The sequence below is a fragment of the Coenobita brevimanus genome, chromosome 97, assembly GCF_032717465.1.
Source record: "Coenobita brevimanus isolate Jiangsu-jjx chromosome 97, ASM3271746v2, whole genome shotgun sequence".
Lineage (NCBI taxonomy): Eukaryota > Metazoa > Arthropoda > Malacostraca > Decapoda > Coenobitidae > Coenobita > Coenobita brevimanus.
Window position 1 is genome coordinate 44,231,635 of NC_137050.1, and position 17,609 is coordinate 44,249,243.

The 17,609-nt window shown below is 41.8% G+C and overlaps 1 protein-coding gene and 1 pseudogene across 1 annotated transcript in view; both read right to left on the reverse strand.

Annotated features, from left to right (window-relative positions):
- The window catches only part of LOC145413681 (metalloprotease TIKI1-like), a 198,186-nt gene that overhangs the window by 42,935 nt on the left and 137,642 nt on the right, over positions 1–17,609 (reverse strand). The window contains exons 4-5 of the mRNA XM_080283336.1: positions 8,875–9,021; positions 4,654–4,828 (exon numbers count right to left, since the gene is read on the reverse strand). Coding sequence (XP_080139462.1) covers positions 4,654–4,828; positions 8,875–9,021 — 322 coding nt within the window. The remainder of the gene's footprint in view (positions 1–4,653; positions 4,829–8,874; positions 9,022–17,609) is intronic.
- On the reverse strand, positions 8,253–8,373 carry LOC145413875 (5S ribosomal RNA; annotated as a pseudogene).

Below are 17,609 nucleotides of genomic sequence, written 5' to 3' on the forward strand. Positions count from 1 at the left end.
CATGGGAAGAAAGAGGATCCATGGGGTGAATAGGTCCAAGAGAAGAAGAGATATATCAGCAAGACAGATCCATGGTGAGAACAGGTCCACGGGAAAGATAGGTTCAATGGAAAGCAGGTACATGGTGCAGACAGACCTGTGGAGGATAAATGGGTGAGTGAGGAAAAGAGAGGCATGGATGGAAGATAGCTCCACTGTGGGGAAAAAAGTTACTAGTGATAATGGGTTCAATGGGAAGAATAGGTCCATGGAATAAATCAGACCATAAAGAGGCCCATGAGGGTGTGTAGGTTCAAAGGGAAAATTAGGTTCAAGGGCAAAACAGGTCAATAATGTAAACAAGTCCATCGGGGAAGGTAGGTTCATGAGAGAAATATAAGTCCAGCAGAAAAATATATCCATGGCGGAAACTAATGCTATAAAGAAAATACTTCCATGGAGGGATTATGGGTTCACTGAAGTAAAGTAAGTCCAAGGGAAATATAGGCCAATGGAGAAAACAGGTCCATGGATGAAATAAATTCTTGGGGAAATACATTCATGTGGGAAAAAAAGGTAAATGGGACAGATAGGTCAATGTGGAAATGTATTGTACGTTTGTGAGGGTAAAAAGTATGTTCAAAGGGAAATTATCTCCTTGGGTGATAATAGGTCCAAAGAGGAAAATCTGCCCATGGGGTTAAATACGTCCATAGGTGGGTGTGGAGGATGATCCCTGGGCGTGTAGGCGAAGACTGGTTTATGTACTAAATAGTATGAACTTTTATGCGTAAGATGCAACAAATGATAGCAGTGCGTGCTAAAACTCCTTGTTTCTTCTTCTTCCTCGTTGAAAAAGGTATGAGTTAAACCTGAACCCTCACAATCCAATGACGTACTTTCTACTTTATCCTTGTTATTTGTAAACACTGTAATTTGTCATATAATAGGTTTCGAATTAGTGAGAGTAGATATAGCCTTCAACCTCTACAGCTCTCATGACGCCCATGGCCATCATAAATCATGTGTTTGGGACGGCTCTGATGACGGCAATAAATGCTTTGCGTTTCCCACCAGCATTTGAATTCCTACCGTTTTTCTATGGTGCCCAGTGCGTGTGATGAAGGTATATAGGAGGAGGGTGAGCTACACTTCCAGTCTTCCACGGGAATCAGGAGGGGCAGTAACGATGAATGCTGATTCCACATAGTCCGATTCACTTGCAGTCCGAGCGGCCACTTGGCCTTTGCCACTTCCACTCATGCCTTGCGTCTCACTCATGTACGGAAGGGGTTGAATGGTAGTTCAACTGGGATTGTTTTAGAGATGACAGAATCGTCATTATCGAGTGGAAAGATTATGTCTGAGGGCGGGAGATACTGTATAGGAGTAGTGTGTAAAGTGACGTGTCCTGGCCATCCTTTACGGCCCCCCAGCCCCCTTCCCATTGTCTTTACAGCACCTACATATCACCGCCCTCTCACCATCATCCACATCCCCCCAGCCTCACACTTCATGACTGTGTGAGGAAGTGTAATGTTTATAATGTAAATTTGTACATCAAAATGAAATAAAAGAAGTGGTAAAGAGAAATGATGAATATTTCCGTGGAGAGAATAAATGTTTACCAAAGTATGGACTGCTATTAATCTAGTGATGTGAGACTGTAGGAAAAAATATACATAAGCTATAGAAGATAAGGAAAACTGCAGTGCTGAAAATAAGTGAAATGACCCAAACTGTAGTGGTTTTGTATCATCCGGTACACAGTAGAAAGCATGTGTTGGAGTGAAAAGTAAAAGTGATCTTTTGAGGCAAGTACTGTACTGTACATTTGGTTAGTATCAAGTTATGGTAATGTGGTGCAATATACATGCTAATTGGTTTTGTGTGATAGCAATCTAGTAATAATATTGTGCAGTTCTTGTAGTGCAGTAAGAACTTAGCCAAGTAAGTGACTTTCCTACATAAGAATTCAGAATATAAGAAAAAGTACGAATATAAGGAAAGAAGCTCAGGTAACAACGAAGGTGACCTTGCAATACAAGTACAAATAAGTGTTATAATAACCAACAATACATATATATTTGTGATAAGCCTGACTGTGAAGTAAGAAACTAGCTAAATAAGTGCTTATAGAAAACTATGCGTGTAAGAAAAGAAAACGATCTTAGAGATAATTATTGTGATCCTACATGACACAGAAAAAAGTAGGCAAGTGAAAGTGATATTTCATGGCAAGTAATGTGTAATACTGTCACACCTACGAAAGGTGATTATTCATTCATATAGCAATGGCAGGACCCGGTGGAGAGGAATGTGTAAAGGTCAGCTGGGGCAAGGGGGAGTGTGAACAAGTGCGAGTGGGGAATCCCTGTCTGGGCGAGGCAGGCATGCAACCTACGAGCTGTGGTCTGTGACTCGCCAGCTGGTATGGTCACAGCCTCAAGCAACCCTCCAGATTGCCTCCATTCATCACCTTCTACCTCCACAATGCCTACACCTAGAGACCTGGGGATCCTTGCAATGGAGAGGTGAAGGATTGATGAGTATTCTGATCTTTAATCAAAAGTTGTAGGTGCTGTAGTTACGGAACAATGACTTATTTAAGGCAGCCAACTTAAAAAAAAAAGAAGAAGAAGAAGAAAAAAGGAGAAGTGCTCAACTCACTTCACCCCAGAGCTTTATGGGTTAACCACTTTCACGCTTTTGTTTTCCTAAGCCGAATAAAATCGTCTGATAGCAGCAGAAACAAGGAGAATTCAGCGAGTGCAGTGCCAGTGACCACCAGCAGGTAAGAAGAATCAAATAGTTGACTCTGACCTGTGATTTTAACCTTGGACAGATTTCTCCCAAAACTAAATTAGAGTACATCATTCTTGCTTTACCCTCAACCCTTCCACAAAAGTTGGTCTAAACTGAAAAAGGAAAAAAATTACTGACCTTGCCCTGTAAAAGTGACCTTGACTTATGACCCACTGGCTGACTCTCAAGGACACACACATGGACCGGATTTTCACTTTGCCCTGTGACTTTGATCTTCGAGTGATTGTTATATTTCTTTCTTGCCCTACCTTCAACCCTCCACAGAGCTTGGTCTCCACTGGATAAAAACTGTTTAAGCTGACCTTGACCTGTTACCTTGACTTCTGACTTACTGAAATAGATAATAATTTGTTTACGCCTTGCCTTACCCTTAATCCTTCCAACATATTGGTTAAAATCAAATAAAAAACTGTGGGTTATGCTGCTAACACGGGTCACACTTTGCCCTTGTCCTGTGATCTTGACTTTTGACTGCTCTAAAAATTGAATCACTTAAAGGTTTGCCATACCAGTATCGATTTCCGTGAGTTTCATCAAAATTGGATAAAATCTGGTTGAGCTGATTTTCCTAGATCAACATTTGATATACTCTTGTGACCTTGACCTTAGACAATCGGTTTCCTCCATGGTTGGACTTCAGCCCTTCCACCAGTTTTGGTCTGAATCAGATAAAACCTCCTAGTTATATTGTTGACACACACACACACACACACACACACACACACACACACACACACACACACACACAATAGCTTTGGTTCCAGATTGCTTTATTTTCTTCTCTTTCTGTTACTTTCCTCACTCCCAGGTTTCTTCTCCAGGCTTCTTTAGTTTCCTCGGCTCGCACGTATCAGTTCCTCTAATACTCTACCTTCCGCCTTTTTATTTCTCCTAGCTCGCTTAAACACACTACTCTAACCCTTCCCTCCCTCTTCTCTAACCACTTTTTTTTTTTTTTTCATTTCCCCTTCATACACTTATTTCATAATCTCCCGTTTTCTTCACAGCCCTGTCTTCATTAAGTGCTCTTATTTCCTTTACTTGGACGCTGCTGTTTTTTCCAGTACTTTCCAGTCTTATTCCCCCTTTCATTTAATTTCCCATTAACTTCTTCAACCATTCGCTGTTCCTGTCCAGTCCCTCAAGGCCATCACCCATCACCCTCTACTTTCGTGTAGTCTGTTCCCCATTTTCTACTTCAACTTTCCTATTTTCCCATTTAATGTGTTGTCTTTACGATGTTCTTCCAGTTTCTGTCTTTTCCTTTATCAGGCCCTTCTTTTTTTCTTTTTTTTCTTATATTTCCTTATCTCTCTCCATGTCCTCGGTAGTACATCAGTAAAATTTTGGCCAGAGGTAACCGTGTATAAACGCGCCAGGTCTCGAATGCAAGAGCTGGTCAGAAGTTTTTATATAATGCGAAACGCGGCCAGAGTTGTGTCTCCCGTGACTTAAATGATCTCGACTATGACAGCCTAGAATCAGAACCTCTCAAACCTCTGTCCACCCAGAGTTCCCAGAAGCATAATAAGGGATAAGCTGTTATCGTTTCTGCCTCCTCCGTTATCCAGTTACCTCCTTCCCTGCCGTATGTTCCTCCAATTCAGACCGTCTTCACCCTTCCCTTTATTTCCAAGTTCTTCATCATTCAATTACTTGTTTCTCCTGTTCTCCTCACCTTCATTTCGTCCTCACCCTTCCTTCCAGTTTCCAATCCTTTCTGTCCACTTTCCTCGCCTGTTTTTTCTCCATTCAACCAGACCTCTCGTTTCTTTATGTTTCCCAGTCCTTCATCATCCAACTGTCCATTTTTCTCCCCTTCCCTCCGCCCCTTTATTCCCTTCTTACCTGCCCCAAACGCGAAGAAGAAGCTCTGGTCTGGGTTGGCTCTAAGGATCTCCACCACCCGGCGTCCCATTCTCAGGTTGCGGCGGTAGATGAGCTCCTCGCGGAAGTACTCATCGATGTGCGAGGCGGTGGCAGCGTCCACGGGAGGTAGCGACGCGTTGCCTAAGTGGGGCACCTGAAAGAGAGGAGGACTGGTTAACACTCGGGCTCCTATGACTCACTTTCTGCTGAATCAACATCGTCTGCCGTTAGCTGGAATGGAGTATTTAAATTGCTTCAACCATGAGAAAGTTTCCGAAGATTCACTCACTCTTAACTGCAAATATCGTCTGGTATTAGCAGAAATTATCAGAGGCGTGTTGACAATAAGAGGGTTAAGTGGAGATGAAGAACTAGACAGGCTATGAGATGGAGGACTGTGAACAAGAATGTGGAGAAAGGCAAGATGAGGAATAAAAACAGGAAATGACAGCTGATAAAACGGACAGAAATGTCCCATATTTGGCCACCTGGACTACAGTAACCAAGGCTAAGGAGGACGCATGGAGAAACTTGGATGTTAAGGAGAGACAAAACTGAAGAAGCGGGAAGAACATAGCAGAACTGGGTAAAATGTTGCAAAAGGGGTATAGAGACGTGCTGCTTCAGTGAGGTACTTAGGGTGGAAATGAAAACTTTAGACTGAGGTGAAGGAAACAAAAAAGTGGGCAAAGAAAAGAAATCAAAGAAAATAAATTCGAGGACAGATGCAAGCACTGACATCTATGGGCAAAAGAGAACTAAGTAGGTGGAGAAGAGATGGAAGCAAAATTAGATATCTGGAGGAAAAAGGTGGGGAGAAAAGATTACTGTACTTGTGAGAAGTGGAAGAGAGAGCATATGATAAAATGTGGGCGGGAAAGAACAGAATATTTATTTCTAAAACATTTAATGAAAAAAATAACAAGACTGGTAGCCTGTAAAATTTTTCCCTTAAAAAGAAAAGCAAATGCGGAAGCCAAATAAAGTATCCATTCATCTAAGGACATTGAGACTTTTAAGGTTCACAGACAGTGGAAAAGACAAAATCTGGAAAACAGTTCCAGGGTTGACCAGCTGCATACATCAAACACTGAATACCAGTTAATTCTTGCTGTGGAAAGTTAAAAAGAAATGAGGTCAGACGGTGAAGCTAGGCTGATGCTGCGTGCCCGCTGTACTGGAGAAGGGATGCAAGCAGAGGTCAACAAAACAGTGACCAGACTAATAGTCAAAGAAGACACAGATACAACACTGCAGCAGTGAGAGAGAGTTAGAAGTGAGTCAGCGAGAGGAGAGGAGTTGTTAAGATGTAAAGCCTTTGTTCCACCCCATTACGAAGTACTGTATGTGGTGAGGCCCCCTACAAAATGCTCTACACAGTGCTCAGTCAACAACACAGAATGCACCGGCTTGATTCAGCACACGTAACCCCTGTCAAGCTGTTTTTGCTAGTGAAGTACTGTGCTCTTCTTGTGCCAGATCATTAATAATAATAATCGTAGTAACAATAATAATAATAATATTGAGAGACTGGGAAAGGCTGAGCTGTGTGTTGTTGCTGGTCAGCGGGTAGTCACGGAAGTTGAAGGAACTGAGTTTTAAGACATTGAAAATAGGAGGGTATCTTTTGGTCCAGTCAGAAGAATGGGACAAATCAGGAGTCACGTGTGCCAAGGTAGCTGTGAGGGATGAGAGTGAAGGGTGGAGTCGTCAGTGTATGAACGGATATGGCTTGATGTACAGCTCAGATGACAGATGAATGGGAAGAAAAAAAAATGGTGAAAGGACAGAACCCAGTGGGACACCAATACTGACTTGTTTAGAAGAAAAAGGGGGAGAAGAGTGGCCATCTACATCTACAACTGCCGCTACAGAATAACCAGCAAGGAAAACTGGAGGGAACGAAAGAAGGATGAAACCAATAGGAGGGGAGTTCAAAAATTAAAGATTTTTGCTAGACTCTCTCACATGCCTTGGAAATGTCTGGTGCCACAAAATAGGTTTCACTTATATCTCAAAAAATGGGTGACTGAAAAAAATGAATTGAATGTAAGAAAATTGCTCTTGGAACGTCCCCGATGGAACCCATGCTGGTGGCCAGAAAGAAATCTATCAGGGGATACACTCAAAGGCATTGGAAAAACAAAAGATTAAACAACTTAGCGATAATTAGAGGGTTGGAAGTGTGTGTGTGTGTGTGTTTTTTTTTTTTGGGGGGGGACAGGCTGAATGAGAGGAAACTCTTAGAAGGAAAGATAGATGGTATTTGAGAGAAACCGAAAGAGGTGAAAGAGCTAGCCCAAGCAGGTTTTCAGCATGTTAAGATCAACAGAGAAGGTCCTTAAGGATGTACAGTATGCATTATCAGTATTTAGGCTAGTGAGGGCAGAAAGTATATCATATAGTGACATTTCAGTGACAGCCATGAAGAAGTAACAGGAGGGAGAAGACAGATAACAGCAGCAGAAGAGAGGTTAGAGACAAATGTTCAGCTTTATCAAAGGAGGAAACAGCCACAAAGTCAGGTGAGTAGAAAAAAGAGGGAGAAAGTGGAAAAAGTAAAATCATTGAAGAGGCTGTTGGCATGGTGCCAGAATGAGTGGGAAAAATTTGTACTGGAAAGTTTATTGCATTAGAATGGATAACGATGTTTTTAGCAAGACAAAGAACAGATTCTGGATGATCGGGGACCCATGATTAAGTGTTTAGAACCAGTACCATTTGAAAGTCACTTCCTTGTTGTGAACAGCATTAGAACAAGCTTGAATCAGTTAAGACTTTTTTTGCTTGGTCAGGGAGTGAGAGAAATGAATGTACACTCTGCTCTCATGTCCGAAAAAATAAAATCTGTAATACGCAAAACACCACCAAAAGGCTCTCGGCAATGGAAACGATAATAGTTTCAGAGAAAGTCAAAGAGGTACTGCCTGAGTGCCTTGCAATCAACAGCGCCAAAATACCACAGATGCCACATCTTGGTAGGGTTCACAGGTCTTATAGGAACAAAAGGATAAGTTACTGAAGTAAGGCTGTGATCGGAGAAGCCCAGCTGACAGAGGAAGCAGAAGAGTTAATTGTGAAAAAGAAGTCAAGTATGTTAGGATCTCACCAGGGCTGTATGGGATATGGCTAGTGTGCTGTACATGGCGCTCTGGGTTATACTTGTTTATTAGGCAGATCAGTGAATGGAGAGGTGAGCCAAAGGTTGTGGTAATGGTGAACACTGACATTTAAACTGGAGAGTTCAGTGAAGAGAGAAATGGAAAGAAAGTGTCTGACTTTAAAGCAAGACAGTAAAAACAAAAAAGTAAAGGTATTGGATAAATAAGCAGCACAACTATATTAAGTGATGGGGTGGCAGGATAGCTAAAGCCTGACGGTAGAAGATTATGAAAATTCAATACCAGAGCATGAGAAAAAGTTAGGTTGTTGCACACATTCACACAGCATCCAGTTTTGGTTTTCATTCATTCATTGCCAGACGCCATGTATCCCAGACGGGGTGGCCAAGGGCTTAGAGTTAATTGTTTTACAGGGAGGGGCACTAATCCTCCACCAACCCCACTTGACGTAGGGATGCCAACAGCATCTGGTGTTCCCAGGCGGTCACCCATCCAAGTACTTACAACCAGACCCAACGTTGCTTAACTTCGCTGATCGAACGGGAAGCGGTGTACTCAACGTGGTATGCCGTTTTGGTTTTGAAATGAGTAAAGAGAAAGTAGATGCATCATTTATAAGGGCTGTTATCAGTGACCTCAGTCAGCTGGGTTTTGGTAAGGAAAAGTAAGTTATGTTTGGAGATGAGGTACAGTTCAACAGAAGATTGGTGAAAAGGCCACTGCTGTTGCACAAATCAACAGAAAAATGAAGACAGATAATGTTGCTTGATATCTTAAATGGTCATCACCAGGGGGACAAAGTGGGAGGTAATAAGTATCCCTCTCACCTTGGAGACTCCTAAGCTGGGTATTCTTACAGTCATGTTATAATTATTTTGAAAAGATGTGCCGTGTAAAATATACGAGTATGTACTTTGGTGTAGCTAGCAACAGGAAAATTTTGAGGAAGTATGTTGGCTTACCATCTATACTACTGAAACATTGAAAGGAGTCAAAAGAGAAAGATGGTCAGGCTGGGGATGGGGTAACATTCCCTCTTACTTACCTGTTCATTTAATTCTCAGTGACATTGTTTTACCTGCGTAGTGTCCTGAGAAAATATAACAGCGTCGAGGTCCCCGCAGTTGTAGTGTGTTATGAGGTGGTCGGTGGTGTACGTAAGGCGCCCCGCTCCCTCCCTCAGTATTTCCTGCTGCGATAGCGTGTGGTTGAGGGCGAACACAACCTGAAACACAAAAGAGGCCTATAAATATTTGTTATCGAAGGCGTTCTAAAAATTATACTCAACACATTAAGATTTACATATTATTACAGAATATAATTTGAGTCTAGTTCCCCCCCCCTCCTCATAAAATTTTGAACCTATCTTCTTGAACATACAATATACAGTCTTTTGCAAGGGCGTTGTTTATATTTACCTGGTTATTAAGCGAATATCCAGTTAGATGTGATGTTCTAGGGAGGGGACTGAAGCATTCCCTCACTCCCCTTGAATAAACTTTACTTCTTTCATACAGACTCGTATTTTCAATGTGTAATTCTAAATCTAAATCTACTTTGTCTTCCGTGAGATATATCTGTATCCCTGAGGAGGACTGACAATGCAACACTCGCCACCACTAATCGGTTTAAGGTTCCGACATTTGACTATTACCCTGACCTTCGATCTAAATAATGCTGTTTGAGTTACCCTTGTCCTGAGACCTTGACTTTCGATTTCTCCCTGTGACACTAACCACTGATTGATTGTCCTAAAATCTGAAATCCTTTATCCTTGCAGTACTCTAAACCCTTCTGTAGAGTTTGTTGCATATCGGATAAGACCTGCTTATGTTAATCTTACCATGTGACAGAGACCTTTCACCTATTGCTCTCAGAAACGGTGGATCAACCCCGTAGCTGTTCCTTTACCCTTCCACCATGTATGATTCTTATCAAGTAAAAATTGTATTAGTTACGTCGATAACACCCAGACACATAGGTCGAACAGTGACCTTTCCCATGATCCTGGCTTCTGACTGATTCTTTTCAAAATTGAACTCCTTCATTCTTGCATTACCCTCAACCGTTTCACCAAGAGTGGTCTAAATCGAAAAAAAAAAAAAAAAAGTTTAAGTTGACTTTCCTGAGTCAGACTGTTCTTACCCAGTCACCTTGACCTTGACCTATTGTTCTGGAAATCAACAGGTCATCTCTTTGTGTCTCTCTATTGCTTAACCAAATTTGTTTAAGTCGGATAGAAACGGCTTGAATTACACTGTTCACACACACACACACACACACACACACACACACACACACACACACACACACACACACACACACACACACACACACACACACACACACACACACACACACACACACACACACCGCTCGCTGGTGCAGTGGTAACATTCTCGCCTGCCAACTGGTGGACAGGAGTTCGCGCCTTGCTCAGGTTGCGAAAAGTTTCACTGACGAAGTGGGTGGTTACTGTCCCCCTTGAGCAAAGGGACGGGTGTGTGCGTGTGTGAAGGTCACAGCCTTGCCCTTAGATCGGACTTTATGAGCTCTCAGCTCCCTTCCGGGAGGGTAAAAGCTGACGATCACGACCATCAAGTGATCCTGACCGACCCGGTGACCCGGTGAATAACACATCCTCACTCGTTTCGTGCGCGCCTAATAGATGGTTGGAGGCGAGTGCACAGCTGCTGGTAACCTCACCTTGAACAAGAACCAGGATTTAAAGAATTTACCACAACACTCGAAGTTCGTTTTCCAAGCAACAGATTCGACAAAGGAGGGCGGGAATTGTAGGTAAGAACTGCCTCTATAAATTCCTTTCTCCCCTGATTCATGTACATTGTCAAAAGATATGAAATGGCTAAGCTACACATTTGTTCTTCATGTGCTTCATGGGGCAGAAGGGTTGAATGATGGCAGTAACTGTGGTGCGCTTGTGATGGCCTGCCTCTTGCATATACTCTTTTCCAAACAATACATTCTTGTTCGACGAAAAACTACGCATCTGTGGTAAAGCAGTTTGAGTACCTAGTGATCAGTGAAGCTATACTGAGGAAGTACAGACATATTAAACAGCTTCAGCCTTAATCCTTACAGCCCAGGTAAGCCTTTCCTAAGCTGGCGTTAACCAAAATAGAATTCTGAAGTAATGTCTCAGGACTCACTAGGTTAAGAATCAGACGAAAAGCGTCATTCCCCTCGCCAGACCATTTGAATCAACATGTACGAGTCAGGGCTCAACCCTCCCTATATACTACTCGAGCAAGTCCAGTCATTTCTCCCTCCTCTCTCCGCCACCTTCGCCTAAGTCATCTGGAGTTCGTATTCTTGTTGGTTAAGAAGGCTCCCCAATATCTTTGCTGCATCACGTTAATATCGTCTACGTCAGTTATACAAACTTCGTCGATGTTATTACTATGTTGAAACTATACATGAAAAGAATAAGGTGTAGCATATAGAATAAATCGCTAAGGACGGGGAGTAAGAAAGCTTCTTTGGCCGTCATGTATGTATACCCATGAAGGATTAGCTACCGTCAAACAGTTCAAGTATCAAGAATTTAGAGTTTATAATGCAAATTCCACTCTTCACGTCCACACAACCGTAAAGTCGAAAAATACTTGTGTTTATGTGATACCAAACCTTTCCCTAACCCAGACACAGCGTCACTTTTCCCCCCTAGTGTCCACAAACGGAACTAATCTTACAAACAGAGGCCAAGTGTCGCGTGAAAGAGAATGACTAACGCAAGAAATATCAGAAATTAAAGGAGCAAAGAAGGAGACACGGAAGCAGAATAATAATATGATAGAAATGTCGTAGAAAAGAATATGGTAGAGAAAGTCTATGAATGGGAGACGTGTGTGTGTGTGTGTGTGTGTGTGTGTGTGTGTGTGTGTGTAAGACAGACAAATACATAAAAGAGAAGAGATGAGTAGAGAGGAGTATGGTAGCGTAAAGTTGAATGAGGGAGAGGAATGTAATGTAGGGAAGAGGAGAGAAGAAAAAAGAAGAGTACAGAAAAGAAGAAAAGAGTACAGCAGAGCCGGGAGAAGAGAACAGAGCAGAACAGAGAAGAGCAAAGAAAAATACAATAAAATAACAGAGGAGAGGAGAGGAAAGGAGAGGAGAAAACAGCTGGGTAGAGTATAGTAGACGAAAGTACAGCAGAGAAGAGCAGAGAAGAGAGGCGAAGACAGTTCAGAATTCCTCCTCCCCCCTGCTGCCCTTGCCTCCAGGGCCTCATCTACATACTCATAATAAACACGCCCCACCTTCATCACACTCCTTATTTATTTTGTTCTCCACTGCCCCCTCAGGTGCCACTTGTAAATAAAAATAGCCTTCAGGGGTGAGCTATTAACCCCTTCAAGCCGATGGTGTATTTATTCCTATCTCCAGACGATTTCACTCAGTTTAGGAGAGAGAAATCGAACTGAGGGGCCTTCAATGACTCCCTCACAAAAAGGCATCTTCCCTCGGTTAAATAATACAAGATGATTCATATATTAGGCCATTCAGTTTTGTGTGCTCTGGAGACTTCTTAATCTGATATTTTGTACAGCGGAGACACCTTGGCAGCTTCGTGAAATTATTAATCACCAGTGAAATCAGCAGATATGAAAAAAGGACAAACCATAAAGCATGAAGATGGTTCGTGAAGTAGGAAATATACAGAGTAGACACTGGTAATGCTGACTGAGCCTTCCTAGTAGTATATGGATCACATTGCAGTAGTTTGGAAGTAACAAGAGTAAAACTATAAATAAGTGCCCCGCTCAAGAGGTTAGCCTTATTTAGTAGGCTGACTTTTTATTCAATTCTTGTAACCACCAGAGGACCATACTTAGCACTTGATAAAACCCTTCGGAATGAAACGGGCTAGTAAAATAATATATACATACATCGTCAATATCTCCTCGACCAGACTGACAACTTCTGCAATTTGTTCTTGTTACTGCCAGTCAGACAGTTGTTTTAAGCCCAAGGTGGTGAAACGAATTAGAAACTATGATAATCCCCGCAGTACAGAGACGACTCTATATAATAGTCTTGCCACCAACAGGGATTTATTCAGATTAAGAGATCGTCGTGAAGGGGTTAAATGATATACTTTTCTTTATCTGTTTTAGTCTATTTGCCATACGCACCATCATGAGAGTTGCCACGAATAAAGGGTTTCAAATCACATCTGTCCCTATCCAGTAAGGACTCCTCCTCCCGTGAGACACCACCAAATTGCCCCTCTTCTTAATTCTGGGGCTGTAGTTCAGGTGGGATGGAAGACTTTGTTGCGCCTCTCTCTCTCTCTCTCTCTCTCTCTCTCTCTCTCTCTCTCTTATATTTAAATGTGTGTGTGTGTATGTTTGTTCTTCATGGAAGTTAAGAGGGAAAGATCCAGAGGGTTCCAAAAGGATGTGTGACAGGAGCATTATTTTTTTTTATTTATTTTTTTTTTTAACGGTAATTTATCTGTGTGATGTAAAGTTGCTAAATTCGTATACGAAAAGCCCAGAAATGGAAGTAAACATGGTGGAGCTTGGCGGCCAATTACCACAGAGTTTTAACCTTCCCCTTCAACGGGTAGGGTGGGTGGGCGGACGGCTGAGGTGGGTGAGGGTTATGTGGGAAGGGTGGGTCGGTTTGGGTGGTAGGGTCAGATTGATGTGGGGGCTAAAGTGAGGCAGCGTGGGTGGGACAATGGGTGTGCATTGGTGGGCAGGTGAGTGGGTGGGGTGGGTGGATGTGTGAGTGGACGGGCAGGGAAGGTAGGAGTGTGGGTGGATAGCGGTATTATAGGCCCATGGGGAATAGGTGAGTGGCTGGGTGGGTGAGTAATCGGAAAATATATCCATGGGGGATAGGTGGGTGGTTGGGTGGGTGGGGTGGGTTGGGTAGGCGGGTGGGTGAATGAGTAGTGGGGAAACAGGTCCATGGAGTGAACAGGATCATGGTACGAATTCGCCCAAGGAAAATATATCCCTGGGTATATGGGCCAAAGGAAGAACACATGTCCAGTGGGTAAAATGGAACCCGAGAATCCAGGGGTGGCCCTCCAAGATATCAGGCAATGTCGATATGCACGGTATATTATTTTACCAGGACAACGCAGGGTTCTTTGCTAGTGTGTGTGTGTGTGTGTGTGTGTGTGTGTGTGTGTGTGTGTGTGTGTGTGAGTGCACGCGAACACACACAAATATCTATCAATATTCTCGACAGATTTCACTAATAGTATACCGTTAAGGTGCTATGTGCAAAATAAATCGCAAAGGAAGTGGTGTCACAAACAACTCTAAGTCTACTTCTTTATCTCCACTACAACTCGCAACCACACAGTTCTCCTACACTCTATTGTACCTCTCAGCATCATGGCATTTTTTTGTAACTATTCATAAGGTCGTATTGTAAGAGGCACTGGGGGCTTCGTTGCACCTCTTCCTAAGTGAATTATTTAGCATATTTCCCTGTATCACTATCTTGTATCAGACTCATATCAATTTAATATAGATAAAGTTTGGATCAATAACATCTGTCTATCTATCTATGAATTGCCAGACGCCTTAATCCCGTAAGGGGTGGCCACAAATAAATCGTCTTCAAGTCGCCCTCTCCCCCGCCATTTCACTGCCCTGCTCCCAGTTCATCTTCCTCCCCCCTCTCTCATATACCTCTCCACTCAATCCCTCCATCTCATTCTTGGCCTACCCCTCTCTCTCACCCCCTCCACCTTTCACACATACACTTTCCTTGTCAGTCTCTCGCCCTCCATCCTCTCCACATGGCCAAACCACCTCAATGTGTTTCTTCTGTCAATAACATACAAGAGGATATTGGGGTAAAATACGCAGACTCAGGAGCAAAGGAAGAGGTGTTACGAAATATCCAAAGTTGCTTGTAATAAAACTTTTACCGCCATTTCAAACAGACGATTTTATTCAGCTTAGGAGAGTCCTGTCGTAGTGAAAGGGATTTGAAGGGTAGCTTTAACACCCCCAACTTGAAAGTCTCTGAAGCTGAATGAACTCGCCTGAAGATACCAGAAATACCTAGAAAAAGGACCTCCAGGCGATAAAAGAATCTCACAAACTCTATGCGCTCTATGTCGCTAAATTTCCTCTAAACCCATCAACCCAAGGAGGCTTTTTTTTTTTTTTTTTTTTTTTTTTTTTTGCTATATTAATCTAATCTCCAGACGACTTTATTCAGCTGTGGGAAAATATCTCGAATCTGTGACACCTTCATGAAGCCCTTCACTGCTGGGATCTTTACTGGAATAAACTCATCTAATGGTGCTTGATCAAGATGAATAATATGTCACCGTAGTAATGGCTTTACTTCTTTGATGCCCGTGACGTTGCTATTTCACTTTTTTCCTCTCTGCTGCTAGGCGATGTATTTGAACTTAGGAAGAATCATTAGTGTTGAAGAAGTTAATTATTATAGCTAACCCCTCCAGTTCAAGAAGTCTTTCCTAATTTCAGTAAAATTATCTACATAAAGAAAGGCACCGCAGTGAAAACATTATAATTTCTCTTTACGATATAGTGTTGCCGTGAGCTATACAACATATCAAACGTTTATTAACAGTGGAAAAGCAAAGTAGTTCTCAGGAAAGGTCGCAGTTTGTTTATCTATTAAAATTCACTCATAATTTCAAATAAGTTCAAATTCTTTATGACTGGAGATTAATAAATGGCTTAAAATATGAAAAGGAAATATAAAGGAGAGGAGTTGCTTCAGAAAGAGGATAGGGCATTATCTTGTTTATTTAATCTTGTCAGAGCCTTGCTTCCACTTCACCTCCTCCTGCGACTTGCCACCCACCTCTCAAACGCACACCACTTCTCATCGCAACTTCCTTTTCTTTTTCTTTCTTTTCTTTCTCTTGTAGATCTCACATTTCTATCTCTTCCGTCACTTACAGGGGACACTGTTGTATCCATTTCTCACTCGTGGCATCGCTCGCTCTTTCTTCGTTTAATTCACTGTTTCACTCACATGATCTCCTTTGTCTAACACTAAGTTATTCATCTTTTCTCTGATTTTGCATCTCACACACCTCTTCTTCTTCCTATTACTGCCGATCCCCCTACACTACTCCCTCTTTCACGAAGTCCTACTCATTTTTACTCACACCATCTCGTTCCCCTCACACCACGTTATTCATCTCTGCCTTGAAATGAAAATCTCTCACACTTATTCCTTCTCCTTATACTACCATACCCCACTCTGCCTCCTCACTGCAATTTTTATATTCTAACAGACCGTATGCCTTCGTCGTATTCTACCCTACAACAACCTTTTAGCACTTCACGCCGATGACGTAATTTATATTTTATGCTTGCTGACTTTCAGACATGTGTGTAGTTTGCGAGACTTGTGAAAGAGAAGGAACTTTGATACGGCCTTCAATAAACTCTGCAGGGCACCAGATTTTTTTTTTTTTTACATTAAATGCAATTGTATGGAGGTAGAAAAAGTAACGTAACTAAAGGACACCTCTAATAACTGCACACATATCTGCAATGCTGTAAAGAGAAATACATAACCATCTACAGGGTAAGCGCAGGGGTGAACCCTGGGGTCCCATCCTCTTTGAACTCTGGTCAGAGTGAAGGTCTACTACGGCGCAAAAGTTCGTGACCTATGTAATAACTATGGCATTGCTTCCCCCGGGACAGTCAGTACCCCATGGAGATGGCCACTAGGATACCACCCTCCCCCCAAATTGGCCAGGCTAAACTACACAATTACACAAAATTTTATTTATATACATTATATATATATATATATATATATATATATATATATATATATATATATATATATATACAGTATATATATATATATATATATATATATATATATATATATATATATATATATATATATATATATATCACAGTCTAATTACTGGCACCTTTTGTTGCATTCCGTTGTAGACCTACTGTACATATTAAAAGTGTGAAGTAAACTTTCATTTATAATTTCCTCTGAAATTCCTGACAATTTTCTGAATGTTGCAAACTGGTCTTCATTACGTTTTCCTGCCGGCTTCGGTTGGAGCGATCGGTGGGTGGGAGGAGTCTTCTTCAACATCATTTTCCTGATATCATTGAAGAGATACCAAGTCGACCTACTCTCACACTACTTCACTCACTTCCACTCCTCTTACATTCCCCTTTACTTCTTTCACAGCCTCAAAGTACCTCACATTCTAAACCTTCTCTTACACTGGCTTCCTCTTATCACGTCTCACGTCACAGCTCTTTGGGTCCTATATATAAACTCTCCTAAGCTCAAGTCGTAAGTTGCTCGTATATACGTTTGTCTTCACTCAAGCAGTTACGAAACTATTCGCAATCAAATCAGATTGAATATTAAGGTGAAAATAAAAGAAAAAAATCGGCGAAACTAGTTAATTGCCAGGGACGCATGTTTGTCATAAGAACTGGATAGGATTCTTTATAAACAAGATCCCTACCACACTTCAGCTCCTTCAAGCATCTACTTCCCCGTGATCCTCATCATGTCCTACTCATTTCTTACCCTACAATACAGACATATTTATTACCTTCACTTAACCCCTTTACTGTGATGACGCACATAAACATTCTTGCTGCTACCAGACGATTTTATTAAACTTACGAATTAAATCTATATGTAAAGGGGGTTATCTTCATATAATTATTCCAAGTTGAAAAGTCTCTCTCTAGCCAAATAAAATCGACTGAAGGCAACACGAATGAGCTAAAATATACGTCAACAGAGTATGTGATTTATCCTCCTGCTACTCGTGCTTTCAGC